This window comes from Nelumbo lutea, chromosome 4 (genome assembly GCF_056320005.1).
Source record: "Nelumbo lutea isolate HS-2025 chromosome 4, American lotus-T2T, whole genome shotgun sequence".
NCBI lineage: Eukaryota > Viridiplantae > Streptophyta > Magnoliopsida > Proteales > Nelumbonaceae > Nelumbo > Nelumbo lutea.
In genome coordinates this window covers 55877496-55897413 of record NC_142687.1, presented here as the reverse complement: position 1 = coordinate 55897413, position 19918 = coordinate 55877496, and the positions used below count along the sequence as shown (strand labels likewise).

Genomic DNA, 19918 nt, shown 5'->3' with positions numbered 1-19918 from the left:
AAGATTCTTGAAAAATTAACCCTAGCCACCAACCCCTCATTGTATTTATACTTAACTTAAAAGATGAGATATTACAAAGATGCCCTTAGTAAGGTGGCTACTAATGTGGCTGAACAGTCACAACTAAGAAACAAAAACTAATGGGCCTAAAGCCAACAACTTTCTAACTAAATAGCTTAAAATAAGAATAAAAAACAACTAGGCCCAACTCAACACTCCCCCTCAAGTTGGGAGTAAATGTCACACATTTCCAACTTGCTTAGATCATGCTCCAGCTTGTTCTTTGCAACACCTTTTGTGAGAACATCCGCAAGCTGCAGATCAGAAGCAATGTATGGAAGACAAACTTCTCCAAAAGTTACTCTTTCTCTGATAAAATGTCTATCACCTTCAATGTGCTTAGTTCAGTCATGTTGGACTGGGTTATGGGCAATGTTAATTGTTGCCTGGTTATCACAGTACAACATCATAGGTTCTTCTGCCTGTACACCAATTTCTTCTAACAAGGAACGGATCCAAAGAAGTTCTGAAACTCCATGTGCCATGGCCCTGTATTCAGCTTCAGCACTTGATCTTGCCACCACTGTTTGTTTCTTACTCTTCCACGAGACAAGGTTACCCCCAACAAGGGTACAAACTCCTAAAGTAGATCTCCTGTCATCAAGGCATCCTGTCCAATCTACATCTGTATAAGCCTCTAGTTTCAACTGTCCATAATTAGTAAACAATATGCCTCTACCCGGGTGTCCCTTCAGATAAGCAAGAATTTTGTCCACTGCCTCCCAATGCTGGACTCATGGAGCATGCATGTATTGACTTACCACACTTACTACAAAGGAAATGTCTGGTCTTGTCATACACAAGTATAGCATCTGACCCACAAGTCTATGATACATCTCAATGTCCTTTACTGGTTCACCTTCTGATGCATTGATTCTATGGTTTTGATCAATAGGAGTATTGATTACCTTCGTTAGCTTCACTGTCTCTTGAAGAAGATCCAAAACATACTTCCTTTGAAAGATAAAAATTCTATGTTTTGATCTTGCAACTTCAATGCCTAAGAAGTATCTCAGTTCTCCAAGTTTCTTAATTTCAAATTCTTTATGTAGATTCCTTTTCAGACAATCAATCTCACTTAGGTCATTCCCCGGGACAACAATATCATCCACATAAACATTTAGGACTGACACCAAAAATCCCCTTCGCTTTACAAACAAGGTATGATCAGATTAAGTCTAAGTGTATCCAAAAGCAATCAAGGCCTTTTTGAATCTGTCAAACCATGCTCTAAGAGATTGTTTCAAGCCATAAAATGACTTCTTAAGCCTGCATACCTTTCCCTTTTCAGTATCACTGTAAAAGCCTACAGGAAGATTCATATACACTTCCTCTTGTAGATCCCCATTTAGGAAAGCATTATTCACATCAAGTTGAAACAAGGGCCAAGAGTATGAAGTAGCAAGAGAAAGAAGTATCCGAACAAAGGTCATCTTTGCAACTGGTGCAAAGGTCTCTAAGTAATCAATACCATAGGTCTGTGTGTACCCTTTTGCAACAAGTCTTGCCTTGTACCTTTCTATACTTCCATCTGCCTTATATTTTACTGTGTAAACCCATTTGGATCCAACTGTCTCCTTGCCTTCTAGTAGATCCACAATGTTCAATGTCTGATTCTTAATCAAAGCTACCATCTCTTCCTGCATAGTTGTCTTCCACTCAGGTTTGGAGAGAGCCTCGCTAACATCCTTAGGTATAGACACTGAGTCAAGGAAGGAAAGAAAAACACGGTAGGAGGAAAAAGTCCATTGTAGGATAAGTACTGTGAAATACAATGAGCAATACACTTTCTCCTCCCTTTTCTGAGAGCAATAGGAAGATCAAGGTTATCTGTAATAGGGTTAGTAGAACCAATGGGAACTGAAACAGTAGCGGGACCAAGAGGATTACTTGAATCCATGTCAGCCAAATCTAGAGTCTCCAAGGAATCAACAGGAAGTGATGTGAGTTCTGCTACAGTAGAATCAACCTCCTTGTGAAGTCTCTGTCGTAAGTAATGCTGAGAAGCAAGACGCAAAGGAGGTGGTAAGGTAGGTGACACAGGATGGTCAAGCACAGGAGTAGTCACAAGCATTGGAACTAGGAGAGGAATAGACTATTGACTCACTTCCCCAAAACACTCCCCCTGAGAAGGATTCTTTTAAAAGTATGTGGGTTCAAAAAAAGTAACATCCATGATAACGTACCGGCTTCCAGAGATTGAATCATAGCAACAGTACCCTTTCTAATTTTCTGCATATCCAAGGAAGACACACTTCTTTGCCTTGGGATCAAGCTTCGAGCGGTGAGGACCAAGGATATGTGCAAAGTAGACACATCCAAAGACCCTGAGAGGAATATGAAACATCTCCCCCTCAAGAAAAAAGAGACTGAATGGGTTGTTGAATCCAGGTATACGAGAGGGCACCCTGTTAATCAAATATACTGTTGTGAGAACCGCATCACCCCAAAACCGAACTGGAACTGTAGATGTGCTCATCATGCTTCTTGCAATCTTAACAATGTGTCTATTCTTCCTTTCTGCGACACCATTCTGTTGTGGACTATAGGGACAACTGCTCTGATGAACAACACCATATTCTAACCGATATGAGGCAAAGTGTTTTCAAAATATTCTCTGGCATTGTCTGACCTGAACACCTTTATTCTTGTTCCAAACTGTGTTAGCACCATCTGATGAAATTGTCTCACCAAGGATGGTACTTCATCACAGGATCTCATCAAATAAATCCAAGAGTATCGTGAGAAATCATCCACACATAAGAGAAAATATCGATAGCCTCCCATAGAAGGAACATGGTAAGGTCCCCACACATCCGAATGAATAACATCAAAAGAAGAACACATTTTATTATTAGGTTTAAACAAATGTCTACAATGTTTTCCAACTTGACAACCTTCACACTCCAGGCTTGACAAACTAACTAACTCAAAAAGTTTTGGAAACAAAAAACTCAAAGAAAAAAAAAACGTAAATGGCCCAAAAGGTTATGTCAAAGCATAAATTGACCCACAGACACTGACTCACTATCCCTACTGACATGATGACTCTGATGAGGAGGAAGAATATCCAAGAAATAGATCTCATTCACTTCACAACCACTCCCAATCGTCATCTTTGAATCCAGATCCTGCAAAATACAATGACCAGGAGAAAAAATTACTGAGCAATTCAGGTTCTTAATCAAACTACTAACAGATAACAAATTAGTGCTCAATTTAGGAACATGAAGGACTGATGGTAGAGAAATAGAATCACTAATCTTGACAGATCCCTTCCTAGCAATAGGAACATGGGATCCATCAACTATGGAGACCCTATCTCTACCAGAACAGAGCGGGTAAGAAGAAAAAATAGTAGAGCTATGGGTCATGTGCTCTGAGGCTCCAGAATCTATAACCCAAGGAGGTCCCTCCGTACCTGAAGTAGAAACATAATTTGCAGTGATGTGTGAACTACCTATGTAAGCAAAGGCAGTAGAGTGGACTCCACCAGTGCCACCTGTACCTTGTTGTCCGCTTGCTGCTGAACTAGAACTGGCTATATCCCGTTGGTTCAAAAGTTGTCCATACCTCTCAAGTTCGGCCCTTACTACAGCAGTTGTAGTAGGAGGGGCCGGAATGTCACCAATAACTGCCATGTGTGCATTTCCCTTCTTATTTTTCAGTCTAGTCGGCACAAGATGTGGGTGAAGCGTCCAACAAGTATCTCTTGTATGTTTAGGCTTCTTACAATAGTCACAGATCAAATCTCTTTTATCTTCCTTCTTGATTTCACTGCCACCCCAATCTCCACTTTGTTTAGGTTTCACAATACTCACCATGACAGACTGATCAAAAATAGGATTTTTCATCATCGCATCTCTCTTGCTCTCCTCCCCCGACACAAAGGCATATGCCTGGGAGAGGGTAACACTGTCCTTGGAAAGAAGATGTCTTGCAATATCATACTCAGGATTAAGGCCAGCAAGAAATTCAAACACCATGTACTTCTCTAGATGTTTCTGATAGGTAGTTGCATCCTTAGTGGTTTCCCAAGCAAATGTCTCTAAATGGTCAATCTCCTACCACAGGGTTTTAAGGGTTGAAAAATAGGCTGCAACAGATCTATCTCCCTACCTTGTAGAAATAATCTGATTTCTCAACTAATAAGCCCTAGTAACATTTCTCAACATTCTGCCTTGTGTAATTCCATGTTGCCCCATATAAATAAAATTTTTTATGGGCAAATACAACTAAGGAAATATGGGATGGGGTTGTAGAACCAAGTCATCACTATATATCTCAAAAAAAGTAAAGAAAATAAATGAAATATGTAACAAGATCAAACGAAACACTTTTGGAACCAACACCTTTCTGGTGTCCTAGACAGTCTTCCCACAAAAGATTCCTTTTCTGTGGGACGAGAGAAGAGAGAGAAGAGGCAGCCGCTCTCTCTAGAAGCCTCCAAATCAGGCAAGACTTGAACTGCCCTCTACAGAAAACTCCAGGGAACCTTAAAAAATTAGGGCGCTACTTCCTAGTTCAAAATTAAAGAGTCCAATAGAAACATAACTCTTCCCCTTTCTCCATTTTTTTCCTGATTTTAATGAGAAACCCTAGACCAGCTACAAGACACACAGATCCACCAAAAAATCCAAAAACTGGGCTTACCTGAGAACTTCGATCAGCCTCTTAAATCACCATGCAGTCGGCCGATCTAGGGCTGCATGAGGAAACAACTCAAGGAACCTTCGACCTACTCTGATACCAAGTAGAAATCACTAAGTGTAGATTTAGTTGAATTTCTTGTGAAAGGAAAGGGGAGGAAGATAAAGATTTCAATAGTAGAGAAGAAAAGAGAGGGAGAAAAGAATGGGAAGTCAACCAAGATTCTTGAAAAATTAACCCTAGCTGCCAACCCCTCATTATATTTATACTTAACTTAAAAGATGAGATATTACAAGGATGCCCTTAGTAGGGCGGCTACTAATGTGGTTGAACAGTCACAACTTAGAAACATAAACTAATGGGCCTAGTACCCAACAACTTCCTAACTAAATAGCTTAAAATAAGAATAAAAAACAACTAGGCCCAACTCAACACACCAAAACAAACATCATACCTAACAAAATTGAAGAATTGAGGAAGGATTCTGTGAATTGCTTTCCAAGAAGTTACCAAAGTAACTTAACAAGAAACATATATCCCATCCATTTTCCAATAGACCATGAATGCTCGCCACTACCTAATGCCAAAGCCTCTCTCTCCAACAGCCACCCCCACAGTCACTTCCCCAATAAGGCTAAGTTCCTTTGGATTAAATTCCCTAGTCCCAAACCACCTTCCTCCTTACTTCAGCACACTAACTCCCACCTAACTAAATAGTTCTTTTCTCCTCCCCTAGTTCCCAAAGAAAATCCTTCATCAACTTTTCTAACTTCTTAGCCTCCCTAGAAGGAATCCTAAAGACTGAAAGGAAGTAAACTGGTAGGTTAGCTAAAGTGCTTTTTATCAAAGTGACCCTACCCCCCCAAGGAGAAATATTTTTTCTCCCATAATGCTAGCTTTTTTCCAAATCTTTATACCAAAGGATCCCAAAACCAGCTCTCATTTGGGTTAGCACCTAAGGGTAGACCTAAGTAAGTCAAAGGCTAGGAAGAAGTGAAACAACCTAAACACTCTACAATGGAATCAACAACTTGGTGATCCAAACTAACACTCGCCACACAACCCTTTTTAAAATTTATGTTCAAGTTTTTTCAAAGCAAACTATCAACTCTTTCAGATTTTCCAATTCCCTTGGGTCACTCCTTTCACAAAAAATCATAATATCATCAGCAAACTGGAGTGGGTCACTAGTACCCCAATCCTACCTAATGACCTTTTCAATGTCCAATTTACAAACAAAACTTCAATGGCTAAACCCCCTCACACACATTGGCTATTAAGATCTGGTCAATTATTTGTCTACTCTACACAAAGGCACCTTGAGTTTTCTAATGAGAGAGGGAAGAAATGCTCTAATCTGAAAGAGAAAACCTTAGCCAAGATTTTGCAAATATTAGTCACCAATCTTATTGGTCTAAAATCTTTAGGTTAACTAGCTCTTGACTTTCTAAGAATCAAGGCAAAAAAAGTAGCATTGACTCTACTCTCTAGAGCTAAGAAGGCTACATGTTTAATTTCCACTTCCTCAAAATTCCTTTCTATCCAACTTAACTTACCCTAAGGCAAACATGGCCAGTCCACTCCTTGCACCCTCAACCTATCATTCAAAGGTCTACTGAAGATTGACTAGAAATGATCTATAAAAATCCTAGCTATCACATTCTACAAAGAGATTACCCACCCATTGACCGCTAATTTAGCCTTTTTTTTTCCTTATCCTCCAATTAGCCACTACATGAAAGAATTTTCTGTTCCCATCCCCTTCCTTTGTCCAATTATATCTTAACTTCTATCTCCAAGAGGTTTCCTCTCTATAGAGAACCTCTTCCAACTCCTTTAGTTTCCACCTTAGCTCTTTATCTTGACCATTAAGCAACCTTCGAGATTCCTTCTAGTCCAACACATCAATATGGGAAAGAAGGGCAAACTTTTGTTCCTCTAAATGCCCAAAATGCACTCTATTCCACTCTTTTATTTTGGCTCTAAGTCTTTTCAATTTCTTATGAAATCTGACTCCCTTCCACCTAAAACCTCTTAACTCCTCATTCCACCAATCTTAAACCCCAAAACAAAATCTAGGTGAGTCAACCACATGTTTTCAAATCTAAAAGGTGTAGGGCCCATTCTACATGTAATATATGCATTATTTTTTTATTTACTTTATAACTTTTAATTCAATTTTTAAATTTTTGTTTGTAAAAAAATTCAAAAATTGCAATTTGAAGCCAAAAAAGGTTTTTTTGGCAAAAATAGTGGGGCAAGGCACCTTAGAATGCATAGGCCTCGAAAAGGCACCCAAAACCCAAAACAATATCACCCCAATTGAACATTCAAGCAAAAAATTATGACCTTCAAAAGTTTGTGCTAATGAAGGAGTATTTCGGTCTTCGTACCTGTTGAGAGTGCTGATGTGTAGTATTATGTTAGTTCGAGTGCCTCTTACTTAAATAAGGGCTCTTATGTCTTTTCCAGTCACATTAATAATATAATAATAGGTTTGGCCGAAACTAGGGTTGACTTTTTCCTATTTTCAAACTAGACCTTTTCTCTTCTCCTTCCTCTTTCTTCCTTCTTCTTTCCTCTCTTCCTTCTTGTTGTTTACTTTATAGCTAACAAGCAAAACAGACTTCTAGGGCAGGCCAAACTTTAACATGGTATTAGAACAACATCAAACAAATCAGACCTGCTAGAATTCTGTTTTCTGCGCATTTGAACTAGGATTTTTCTTGGATTTCTCAACCGTTGGTTGGAGACTGGGAAAAGAGCTGCAAAGGAATGATCGCCCTCTTCCCTTGGAGGTTTCTATGCCTCCGGCGGTGTCATTGGTGATTGGTTGTTGTGGTTTCTAAGCCCTCCCCTAATTAATGTAGGGCTGGTGTGTATGGTGCAGTGGTGTTTCATTCCTTCGTGTGGTTGGCTTTCAGGCGATGAGGTAAGGAGTTTTTTCTGTGTATTTTCTTTTACGGAACACATGAGAGGTGTGGTACAGATGGTATGATGGGTTTTCAGATTGCAGTATGCTAGGGTTTATACTGGTTTGTGTGTGATTCAACGAGAAGTAGTGTTTACTTAATGGTGAAACTTCCGGTAGCAGTAGAGTAGGGTTTGTGGTGTTACAAGTACAGCTTTCAGCCTTTGTCATTGCTGAAATCAATGTGCAGATTTCGGTGAAGTGTCTGAGTGCAGTATGCAGTGTGTAGTGTTCAAGATTCAGTGATAAGGGAATTCAGCAATGGCAAAAAACAGTGATAGTAGACCTAGTATAATGATATCTACTGACTACCTGAATGTCCAAATGACCTCCATTAAACTGAATGGAGAGAATTATGTCCCTTGGGCCAAGTCTATAGAGGTTTTTCTGAAGACGAAGAAGAAGGTAAAGCACATAAGAGAGGAGAAACCCCCCACGAGTTCTCAGGAGTATGAAGACTGGGAACAAGAAGATGCATAGATTATCACATGGTTGTGGAACAGTATGAAACCCAGAATCAGTGTGAACTTCATGTTTCTTGACACAGCCAAAGAGGTGTGGGATCATGCTAAGAAATTGTATTCTGGCCAGGATAATACAACCAGGGTACATCAACTGTATCAAGAATACTTCAATCTGCAACAAGGAAATCAGAGCCTTGAGGAGTACTATGCCAATATGAGAAATATCCGTAGTGAGCTAAATGTCTATCACCCTCTCACTTCTGATGTCAAGGTTCAACAGCAACAGAGAGAGCAGTTTGATGTGACTCGATTTCTAGTAGGGCTGAAGTCTGAGTATGAACCAATACGAGCCCAGATACTAGGAGGATCTGCCCTTCCATCTTTAGAGGAGGTGTTTGCTCGTCTTCAGAGGACTTCCATTGGATCTATGGAAAACTCTAATATCTCAGATAAATCAGCATTTGCAGTGTCGAGAGGACAAGGTGGCAGAAGTGGGGCTCGAGGAGCCCAGCCTGGCCGTGGTGGCAAAAGTGGTCCAATGTATGGCCGGAGTGGTAGTGGTGGATCTACACATATCCGTGGTGGTGGTCGTACTGGAGGCAGAGATTCAAAGGGAGCTCGTGGTAGAAGACGTGGCTCAGGTCCCCGGAGGTGTACTCATTGTGGTTTGGATGGACATACTATTAACTACTGCTATGACTTACATGGTCCACCCTCGACATGGGCCAACCATGCCATGACTAGTGACACCAGTTCCAACTTTAGACAGAAGAGCCGGTCAGCTGACCAGATGCTTTCTACCTCTCCAGATGGTCCAGGCAAGGAGATGGTGAGTGTTCCTCGTGATGATTATGAAAGGTTTGTTCAATCCACGTCGCAGATATGGCTTGTTTGGCATCCACACCCAACCCCTAGATGATACTTTTTGGGCATTGACAGATTGAAGGCATAGAGGAGCATTGACATGTCCAACCCACGTCGCAGATATGCCTTCAATCTGTCAATTAATGGATGGGTTAGTAGGTTGGGTTAAAAAATTGCCAACCCCGTCTAACCCCACTCCAAATAGTTTGTTCCATCCAATCTAACAATAGTCAACATGTCCAAAACATTGTCTCTAAACCCCATTGGAACAACCCTGAACAGCAAGCATTGCTTAAAATCAACTACAATAGACTCCTTTTGATTTACAGAATCAATAAAAAACACTCTAAACAAAAATACAGTACACTAAAAAATAAATTGATCCATAATCGAGTATACACCAAAAACTAGAGTTTTATTGACCCTAGAACTTAAGAGAAAAATAGAAGATGCAGCCACTTCCTCTTGTCTTCACAAAAGGCCGCCCAACAACTGCCAACCTCTAAATGCGTTCAAAATGAGTTAAAGAAGAGGCAAGTATCACTCCAAACTGATTCTGGGGTGCTCAACTTGAACCAATCCAAGTTCTCTCCAATTGATTTTGGTTTCGAGCAAAGACTTCAGGAATAACTTCATTCTCTAAATGCGTTCAAAATGAGTCAAAGAAGAGGCAAGTACCACTCCAAACTGATTCTGGGGTGCTCAACTTGAACCAATCCAAGCTCTCTCCAATTGATTTTGGTTTCGAGCAAAGACTTCAGGAATAACTTCTGAGCCTTCAAACATAAATAAGCCCTCTCCAAATACCTCTACAAGCCAAGTGGCATCAATCAATGGTGATGAACAACATGAAACTCTATACACCATTCTGATCCAAGTAGATTATGATTCTATAGGGAAGAAGAAAAGAAAGAAACTACTATGATACCAAGAAGTAATTCAAATCAGAAAACATTTTGATGATTATTTAAAGATTTATGCACAGAAATCAAGAAAAGAAAGATTAGAATAAGAGGAAAATAGAAAAAAAAAGGAAGAAGAGAAGAGCTCAAGTCAAAGCAAGAGAATAACGGATCGTAGGTACCCTTCTTTGTCGCAACCATCCATAAAGTTCAAATTTTATTTATTTAATGTATAATGACCTCAACCTGTTTACCAGATTTTAGAGAGAACATACCTCTCTTATGAGCACCCCCTTGTTCTTGTAGGGATGGCAATTTCTAGCCTACCTGGTGGGTACCCACCCCTACCCTCCCTAACAGGGTGGTTTTTTTTTTTTGTTGGGGTGGGGACAAGTTTTGGGATTCTACAACCCATACGGGTACAGGTAGAGTATGGTATTCAGCTAAACCCGACCCTACCCAACCCACATATTGTTGGAAAGCATATAAACTCTATGTATTAGTTCTTGAATTTAATAATATTTTGAATTTTATGTAAAGGATAACTGATAGTTTATGTGTTTTTTACATGCCTTAACCAAATAATTGGAAATTTTGTTGTTTATTCATGTTATTTTACTATTTATTCCTTACATATGACAAGAAATAATAGGAAAGTGGATGCGGGTTCTAAACCCAACCCGCCCCTACCCTTGAATGCAAGGAGGGTTTTGCATTTTCAGGTGCGGAGAGGGTTTGTATTCTCAAAATCCAACTCGCTATGGGTTTTGGGGTGGGTATAGGTTGGGAAGTTTAGGGAGGCGGGTAGGGTCTAGAATTTACAAAACCCGCCCCTTGCCATCCCTACCCCCTTGTCACCACCACCTCTGCAAAAGCCTCTACTACAGATCTCTGCTCTGCCACTTCTCTCACGTCCACCTCCTTTGTGCAGCCTTCAACAGCCTCATCTATAGCACTCTTACTATTCTAAGGAGAGGAATGGCCTAAAATAACTCTATTATCTATGTCTGAATCATTTCTATCTTACAGCTAAGATGCTTCTCTTGTCGTGCCTGATTTGCCACCACTGTACTCACCTTCTCTATCTTCAAATTCTTTGTTATTGGACTGGGTCTTGTTACATTTTCCTTTGTTGACCACTGCAACCTTCAACTCAATCTTCCTTTGCCCGGCCTCTTCATATTTGGTAATCTCCCAAATATTCCTGAATGACTCTTTTTGATAAAAGCCCCAATCTTACTCAACTAATTAGGATACTTTTTCCAAAAATACCCCTACTCTTCTAACCTGTAACTCATATCCACTAATAAAGAGCAAGAGAAATAACCACCAATGGAAAACAAAAACACAAATGGAATTCATTTTTGTCAACATGTGTAATTAATAGTTGTCAAGGCATATGGGAAATTCTTAGTGACATTTGAGCACCCAGTTATCTAGGCATTGCTTGGCGAATAGAATTTTACCGAAAAACTAAATTCTAGGTCAATTTACTAGTTTTGTCTACCGATCAGCATGCATATAAATTGAAAAACTGAAAATGCACTTTATCAGTAACATTCATTTTCTCATTTTCAATTATCAAAAAAAAATATTCATTTTCTCTCAACACATGGCAAATCATCATATATAAAAGACAACAGCATTTTAAATCTACTACTGTCAGTAATGCAATTTTTGCAAACACAATGCTATAAAATAAATATTTAAATAAAAATTGCATCCAAAATTTATTAACAAATAAAGAAGGCCATAATTCTAAACTGAAAAAAAAAATTAAAAGAATAAATAAACTAAGGCTGTGTTTGGTAAGAGTGCAAACACTGAACCGAAGTGAATTTGCACTCTAGTTCAGGTTTGCAGGCACTTGATAAGAATACACTTTTTGTATTGAAAATGATAGTAAACTTCTTTTTTCTGGCATATTTGCATTCAAAATGTAAAAGTGGTAGCAAACTTTTGCACTCAAAGTTGGTCAATAGAAAAAAGATAGGTTCTAGTATTGGAATTCATGTTTGTACCCATCACAATCAAATATGTTTGGTAAGAATACAAAATTTATCAATGCAAAACCAAACCAAGTTTTCATTTTCATGAACTGTACATTTTACATTTACACTCTTACCATATGCAGCCTCAGACTTATTAAAAAAAAGCAGAGCTATGAAGAGAATAGAACTTACAGATGATAGGTATCCCATATTAGCATAGGACCTGTTACATAATAGCATTTATCTTAATCCAAATATTGTACTTCTTTTCTTATTTCTGTTTGCCCCTCCTATGGGTATCTTAGCAATTATACATAATGTTTAATAAGGTACAAATACAGGTTAGAAGAGGGAAATCAACAGATTAAACATAATGTTTCATAATGTAATCTGGGAGACAATACATTTGACTAGTGAAATGGTCTCTTCTTTTGGGTTAATAGATTAGCAAACAACTTGGCTGATAGAATAGGTAAACAGAGAACAATTATTTTGGGGACAGATGTAAAAAATTCTAATTGTAATTAGAGAGGGATGGGATATGGTAGCAGTGGCTAGCCTATTTACGGAGGTGCTTAGCACAGGAAGTAAATATATTATTTTTTTTCACTCACAACCAATAAAATTCATCTGTTACAAAAGGAGAGTAGGACATGGCTTTGGTCATTCATCAGGCACAACAAGAAACCAAATAAATATGAGCAGGGGACTTACACATGACAATAACTTAATTAAAAGGCGAGGTATATGCACAATGCAAAAATGACAGGGAATTCTTGATCAATAGGACTTAACCTTTACTTCCTCATCATATCCAACCAAAGAAAGTGCCAGTTGGGCATTTCCATCACCAACCTGAAGACAAGCACATTATTTATGAACCAATAGATATAGTGAAAGAATATAAAGGGTGGAAACCAAATACAGAAACAAACCAATCTAACAGCAGCATTTTGAACCCTAGGGGGAACAGTATGAGATTGTATTTTGTTCAGAGGTATAATTGTAACTCTTCTTCGAAGGTCACCATTTTGGAGTAGCTGCTTTCCCGTATTTTCAGTGTCTACAACAACATTATATAGCTTGCCTCCAGCAGCAACCTGCACGATCCATTATTTTTATATTGAAATCTTATTACTTCAAGTTTAGTATGAGAATATTAGAACTCATAAATATGCATGCAGGCTCTATGGTATCATGCAAAGTGCCAGCTAACCTCCAATGCAGTCATTGTGGAGCTATCCTTCACTCTAATGAGCTTTGCAACCACACCCTTCACTTTTGACCTGTCAAAATTCTTCACAGGATCACGGTAAGTGAACTGGACATTTGCCAATTGTCCTGAAAGTACCCGAACCTCATCCTTCAATTTCTGCACCAGCTCCAACTCAGATACACGATCCTGACATAGATTTAAAATATATATACATTAAGTTTAAGAGCAAAGTTGTCAAAATCTTATGATTTACAATACGATTCACAATTTGAATCATGAATCCCAAGGGTTTCAATTCGAATCTTATGTCTGAATCCTTTTCTGCAAAAATCTTATGATTTTTGTTTGAATCCTACGTTTTGATTCATAAATCTTACATTTTTACGATTTTTACAATTCACTGTGATTCAAATAAATTCAATTAAGAATCAGTTCTTGATGTGGACGTGTATTGGGAACAGCAGCAGCAATGATCCGATGTTCTCATCCTATCCAATTCGGCAGCAACAGTCTTATCCATTCAGCAGATTAGATTAGACTATCTTGTTATTCTTATCTTATTAAGTTAGTAAATTATATTATCTTATCTTATTAGATTAGGATTAAGAGAGACTTATCTTATTTGATTAGGATTAAGAGAGATTGTCTTATCTTATTAGATTAGGATTAAGAGAGACTTATCTTATCTTATCAGTCTTATCTTATCAAGATAGAGTTGGAGGTCTCCCTATTCAGCAAGGAGTCTCCCTAAGAGCAGGACTCTTGTAATCTCCTATTTAAGGAGTCACTATTATTGAATAAAGGCATCCAAAATTTCAGTCAAAGAGAAGAGTAAAGGAGAGTTAGGGTGATCTCTTGGACAAATCACCCCTTAGGTCGCCACGATAGGGTCAACACGCAAAGGAAGGGGCAAGGGGAAACTAGAGGTTCTCCCTGTGGACCGACCCGTGACGAGATCCTACGCCCGGGCCCATAACATTTTGGTATCAGAGCAAGGCGTCATGGGTGATCTGGAGCAACTGTTGTCCAGGGTCCACGGACTCGAGCACCGTCTCATGGAGACCAGCTCGGAAGTACGGGAAATCAAGGACGAAGTCAAGGAGCTACGGCGTCTGATGGAGTTATTCCTTTCTAGCAAAGAGAGGAACACAGAAGGGGTGACAACCACTAGCGGCCGCCAACCAGATCTGTCGGAGTCTTCTAGCGAACAACGGTTCGACAACCAGGGGCCGCAGTCATCCCCAAGTACAACAGGTTAGAATTCCCGTCGTACAACAGCAACGGAGATCCCTTGGGTTGGCTGTACCGGTGCGAGCAATTTTTTCGAAATCAACGGACATACGACTGGGATAAGGTAAGCCTAGCCACCTTTCACTTAACAAAGGTAGCGCAACTCTAGTTCTATCGATTAGAATAGGAAGAACCTGGGCTCAATTGGACCCAGTTCAAGTCATACTGCCTTCTTAGATTTGGGCCCCCACTAACAAGCAACCCCTTAGGCGAGCTGATTAACCTTAAACAAACCAGCACGGTGGCAGAATACCAGCACCAGTTCCAGACCCTCCTCGCAAGGGCATCTTTAGTGCGACCGGACCAACAGGTAGACACGTTCACCGCTGGGTTAGCAAAACCCCTGCAGGTGGACGTGGAAATGCAGAATCCCCCCAACCTAGTTACAGCCATGAATATAGCTCACGCCTTCAAACGCAAACTACAACTCAGCCATGAAACCTTCAGTATGGGGCAACCTCCATCAGCATGGGCATCCTCGGAACCACTCGGAATGGCTCCATATTCAGTAGCCAGCCAAGAACAAAAGCCACAGACGAGCAACAATTCCAAATCAGCATCTAGTATGGGGAGCAGCGTCGTTGCACCCCCTATTAAGCACTTGTCCAGGGCTGGGATGGTGGAGCGTAGGGCGAGGGGACAATGTTTTAATTGCAATGAACTCTACTCAACAGGGCACAAGTGTAAAAGACTTTTCTGCCTCCTGGTGAAACAAGAGGAAGACGAGGATGAACCATCTTCATTGGAACCCGATCCAGGAGGGCAAAGTCATTCCACCTATCCAAGAATCCTTTGACGATGTTTCCCGACTCCCATCCTGAATTTGAGCTTAAGGACAAGCTAGTAGTCCAAGAGGGGAGTAATGATGTGGACGCGTATTGGGAACAACAGCAGCAATGATCTGATGTTCTCATCCTATCCAATTCGACAACAACAGTCTTATCCATTCAACAGATTATATTAGACTATATTGTTATTCTTATCTTATTAAGTTAGTAAATTATATTATCTTATCTTATTAGATTAGGATTAAGAGAGACTTATCTTATTAGATTAGGATTAAGAGAGACTTATCTTATTTATCTTATTAGATTAGGATTAAGAGAGAATTATCTTATCTTATCAGTCTTATCTTATCAAGATAGAGTTGGAGGTCTCCCCATTCAGCAAGGAGTCTCCCTAAGAGCAAGACTCTTGTAATCTCCTATTTAAGGAACCACTATTATTGAATAAAGGCATCCAAAATTTCAGTCAAAAAAAAGAGTAAAGGAGAGTTAGGGTGATCTCTTGGATAAATCACCCCTTAGGTCGCCACGATAGGGCCAGCACGCAAAGGGAGGGGCAAAGGGAAACTAGAGGTTCTCCCCGTGGACTGACCCGTGACGAGATCCTATGCCTGGACCCATAACAGTTCTCTACTTTGTTTTTTGTTTTTGTGTATGTTTAGTTTTGTCGTGGGAGACTTTTTTAAAGCCCTTACTAGAAAATGATTTATTTACATTGTTCTATACTAGAAATTGAGTTTACTGTGTATCATATGTAAGTTAAAGGGCCATTGTATGTAGATTTGTTTGATTTTCAAGTCAAACTTGATTATATCATCATAGGCTTCTATTGTATAAGTGGCAAATTTTCTTGTTTTAAGTACAAATATGGTAGATATAGATTAAAAAATAGGGTAAAATCACTTTTCTATATATATTTAGCCTTTCAATATATCTATACTTAATTTTTTTGACAAGTTTCTAAAAAATAGAAATAATCGAACGAATACAATTTTCAAAACATTGTTTAAGAGACAAAAGGCATGCATGACATGCAAGGAAACAAACAACCAAACCTTTTGTAGATCTTCCATCTGAGCCTCTTCATAACAAACAGATTCTAGAGCCATCTTAACATGTTCCACATCTTTTTTTCTGATGTTAAGTTCATTCTCTACAGCAACAGCTTCTTCACGTTTTGACATCAACTGCTGCTTTTTCTCTTTCAGTTCTTTCACACAGTGGCTTATTTTGGTTTTCAACTGTTTCAATTCTGTTTCAGCAGACCCAACAGCAGCTTTAGCATCACCTAATTGATCTTCAAGGCACTTCTCTTCATTTCCACTGCTCTTACCAGCTAGTACACCCTATCAACAGTTATAACACTGTCTTTGTAAAATTGCAATTGAAATACATGTGAATGTAAGGATGAACAAATCCCTCAGGCAACCAATAGACAACAACAAAAAGAATAGCAATCTTACCTGATATTCTTTTTCAAATTCTTCCAAACTTTTAGATAGATTCTCGACTTTCTTTCTGAGATCAGCGGCCCCATCTTGAGCCTTTTTGACACAAGAGTCCTTCTCTTCTATGGACTTCTTAATATCAGCAATGCTTTTTACAATCTGGAAAAATATTAGCACAGCATCAATGTCTAGAAATCTGCAAAATCTAAGGAATGGGCATATGGGATTCCCACAGTTAATAGAAAAAAAGTACCAGAAAATGAGAAGAAAAGAATCAGTGGAGAAAGAAATACACCCCAGATTTTTGTTATCTAACATAATGTTAAGAATTTGAAGCTAATGGAAAGAAACCCTATATGGTCCCTGCTCCCAAACTGCAGTTACCTTCTCAGTGTTCTTCCTTTCTGCCTTGAGTAATTCTTCCTGATTTTTTAGTACGGATGTTTCTCGCACAAGATCACAAGAAAGGGCATCCACCTTATCTGACAAAATTTTTACCTCCCCACCCATTGTTGCTTCTTTTTCAGCAACCAAGTTTGATATTTTGGTCTCCATTTCCTGCATCTCCAACTGCATGTTTTTTACATTATCCTCAATCTGGGCAATTTTTCCTTTGGTCTGCTCAACTTCCGTGACAGCATAGTCTCTTATTTTCTCTGCTTCAACAAACTCAAAAGCAATACAAAATCTTCTAAGACGATCTAATTCTGCATTACCGTTAGCCCACTGCATGTACTGCATCCTTTCTTTCCTCAGCTTTTCCAAAGCAGGCAGTATTTCATGGTCAAGAAGTTTGTCTATCTCATCAACCTTGCTCTGCTTCTTCTCAAGTGTCTTCAATGCAGCCTCCTTCTTCGTCTCATACATTCTTGTCCCAGCAGCTTCTTCAAGCATGGATAAGATTTCAGGGGGTTTCATGTTCAAAACCTTGGTTATACGCCCTTGCATTATGAGAAAGTGTGGATTATTAACATTGAGCTGCACAGAATGAAAAAGATTTTGGACTCGAGATGGCTGAGCGAGGTGTCCATTAATGAGATATTTGTTCCTTCCACCCACAACAATCTACACAGTCAACAAACATTTCTCAACAACATTTTCAAAGAGTAGCATCCCTAAGTTCAGAAAACTACAAGGTTAAGGGTTTCAACATTCAGAATTTTATGGTTCATATGCTGAGACTTTTCCTAGTTGTCATGATAGAACAAAGTACAATGTAAAATTAGGCAAGCAACTAAAAACAAGTACTTCACCTCTTAGATTATAAAAATATGCAGTCTATAATTTAAAAAAAAAATAAAACATCATTTAGGGTTTTAGCATGTAGTATTTAATTGTTTACATACAAAAAAACTTTCTGGATTATCATGGCTGAGCATAATCAGGTTACTATTGACCAAAAAAAAGCATAATCAGGTTACTGACAAGGAAACTGTTTTTTGACTGGGGACAAGGAAGCTGCTTTACCTCTCCAACTATAAAAGAGCACTTCAGTATTTACAAAATTTAAGTTTTATAGTATTAACATTTGGAATTATGCTTGCACAATCAGAGAACAATTATCATCAATGAGTAAAAAGGGTATACAAAGACCACACAAGAATAAGAAAATCACATTACCCACTGGATCAGAAATATATGCTGCAAAAAATTCACAATTCCTAACTTCGCAAAATGTACAATATTTAAGGTTTAGAATTTAGAATTTTATGGTTTCCATATCAGTCAACATCATCACAAATTGGCATAGTAAAGAGCAGAATCCTACAATATGGACAGAAAGGAGACACATCACTAGTTGAATTATAAAAATACCATGAAAACCATAGAATTTACTTATGGACTTGGGCTTCTAGCACAAGGAAATCTGTCTTTCGTCTGTATTAAAAAGAATCCAGATTGTCAAAATAAGCATAGGATAGATACAGCACCAAATCTGTCAGGTTATAAAATAGAATTACAAATAAAATTCACAGAACTTACAACATTTAGGATTTATAATGTAGAATAATTTGGTTATCATACCAAAGTGTTATGTATTCCCACGGAATGGACACAATAAATGGTTGAAAATGATAACCAAAGAAAAAACGAATAAGTCATATGATGATCAAAAAAATGAGACCATGAATTGTGAAAGAATATAATTGAAGCTCATTATATATACATCATTTGGTCATTTATCATGTAGAATATCGTATTCTAGCATACCAAACCTTTTCCAAATTCTCCTAATGACAACAGAAATCTAAAGGAAACAAAATATTCAGATTACTAGTTAAGCCACAAAAATACAACAAAATCTCCCAAAGCTAACAACATTTATGTTGCTTTTGGTTTCCTTAAGAACTTCCCCTCAAGTTCCTGTTTATCTCTTATTTTTTTATCAAACCAAACACAGCTTTAGGATTCTACCATGTAGCATGTACAAGTATCAATAAAGGAAACCAAGTCCTCAAGCCCTCACAAATAAACAATCCTTGAGCACACGACAAGAAAGCACCCAACATTACCTGTCGCGTCACTGTGATTTCCCGACAATCTTCGTATCCAAGAGGACTCCTACTCCGATCCGAGTTATCAAACACAATCGAAACCGTCGCCTTGGTAATCCCAGCTTGTCCCTGCTTGTAAACCAGCTCCTGTAGATTCGAAGCTCGGACTTGCTGCAGATTCGTGATACCCAGCACGAAACAGATAGAGTCGAGAATGTTCGATTTCCCTGAGCCATTCAACCCCGTTATGGCATTGAAGTAGGGGTCGAATCCGGAAACTACTGTTCGCGTTGCGTAGGACTTGAAGCCCTCCAGGCAGATCTCCTTGATGTACATGGCTTCAATCTGAAACCCTAGGAGAAGAAGAAAAGGAGAAAGAATAGTGTAAACTGAGGAGGTAAGTGGGCGGGTTTCGGAGGTCGAAAGCCCCAGAGTTTGATGGGAGGAAGTGAATAGAGGATTGAAAAGGGAAGGGCTGTTCGTCGGAATCAATCACTGAGAGATGTGATCAACTTTGAAGGGAAGAAGTGAAGAGAGGATTGAAATGCCAAAACAGGAGATAGAAAATAAAAAAAAGGCGGGAAAACGCGCGCAACCAGAATTTTGGAAAATTTACGGAAAGGTCCTTTCCCCACCTCTTAATTCAAGGTTTCAAACCAAATACAGCCTAATTAGTAACACGACCACAGCAGTGAATACTAGTCACACAAACGGATCCAATCGAATTTGAATGGGGTACATTCAAATTAGATTGGACAATTATCCCATATTCGAATTCAACT

The 19918-nt window shown here is 38.9% G+C and overlaps 1 protein-coding gene across 2 annotated transcripts in view; it reads right to left on the bottom strand.

Moving 5' to 3' along the window:
• LOC148860719 (structural maintenance of chromosomes protein 2-1-like) overlaps nucleotides 1-19686 on the bottom strand; it is a 60449-nt gene extending 40763 nt beyond the window's left edge. Inside the window, exons 1-7 of one of the 2 annotated variants that reach the window (XM_088941096.1) lie at nucleotides 19155-19686; nucleotides 17026-17706; nucleotides 16657-16800; nucleotides 16249-16539; nucleotides 13119-13304; nucleotides 12838-13002; nucleotides 12698-12757 (exon numbers count right to left, since the gene is read on the bottom strand). In XM_088941096.1, the coding sequence (XP_088797222.1) occupies nucleotides 12698-12757; nucleotides 12838-13002; nucleotides 13119-13304; nucleotides 16249-16539; nucleotides 16657-16800; nucleotides 17026-17706; nucleotides 19155-19472 (1845 nt within the window). In that variant the 5' untranslated portion in view covers nucleotides 19473-19686. The remainder of the gene's footprint in view (nucleotides 1-12697; nucleotides 12758-12837; nucleotides 13003-13118; nucleotides 13305-16248; nucleotides 16540-16656; nucleotides 16801-17025; nucleotides 17707-19154) is intronic. The other variant, XM_088941097.1, reaches the window with a different exon arrangement.
• Nucleotides 19687-19918: the final 232 nt, after the last annotated feature.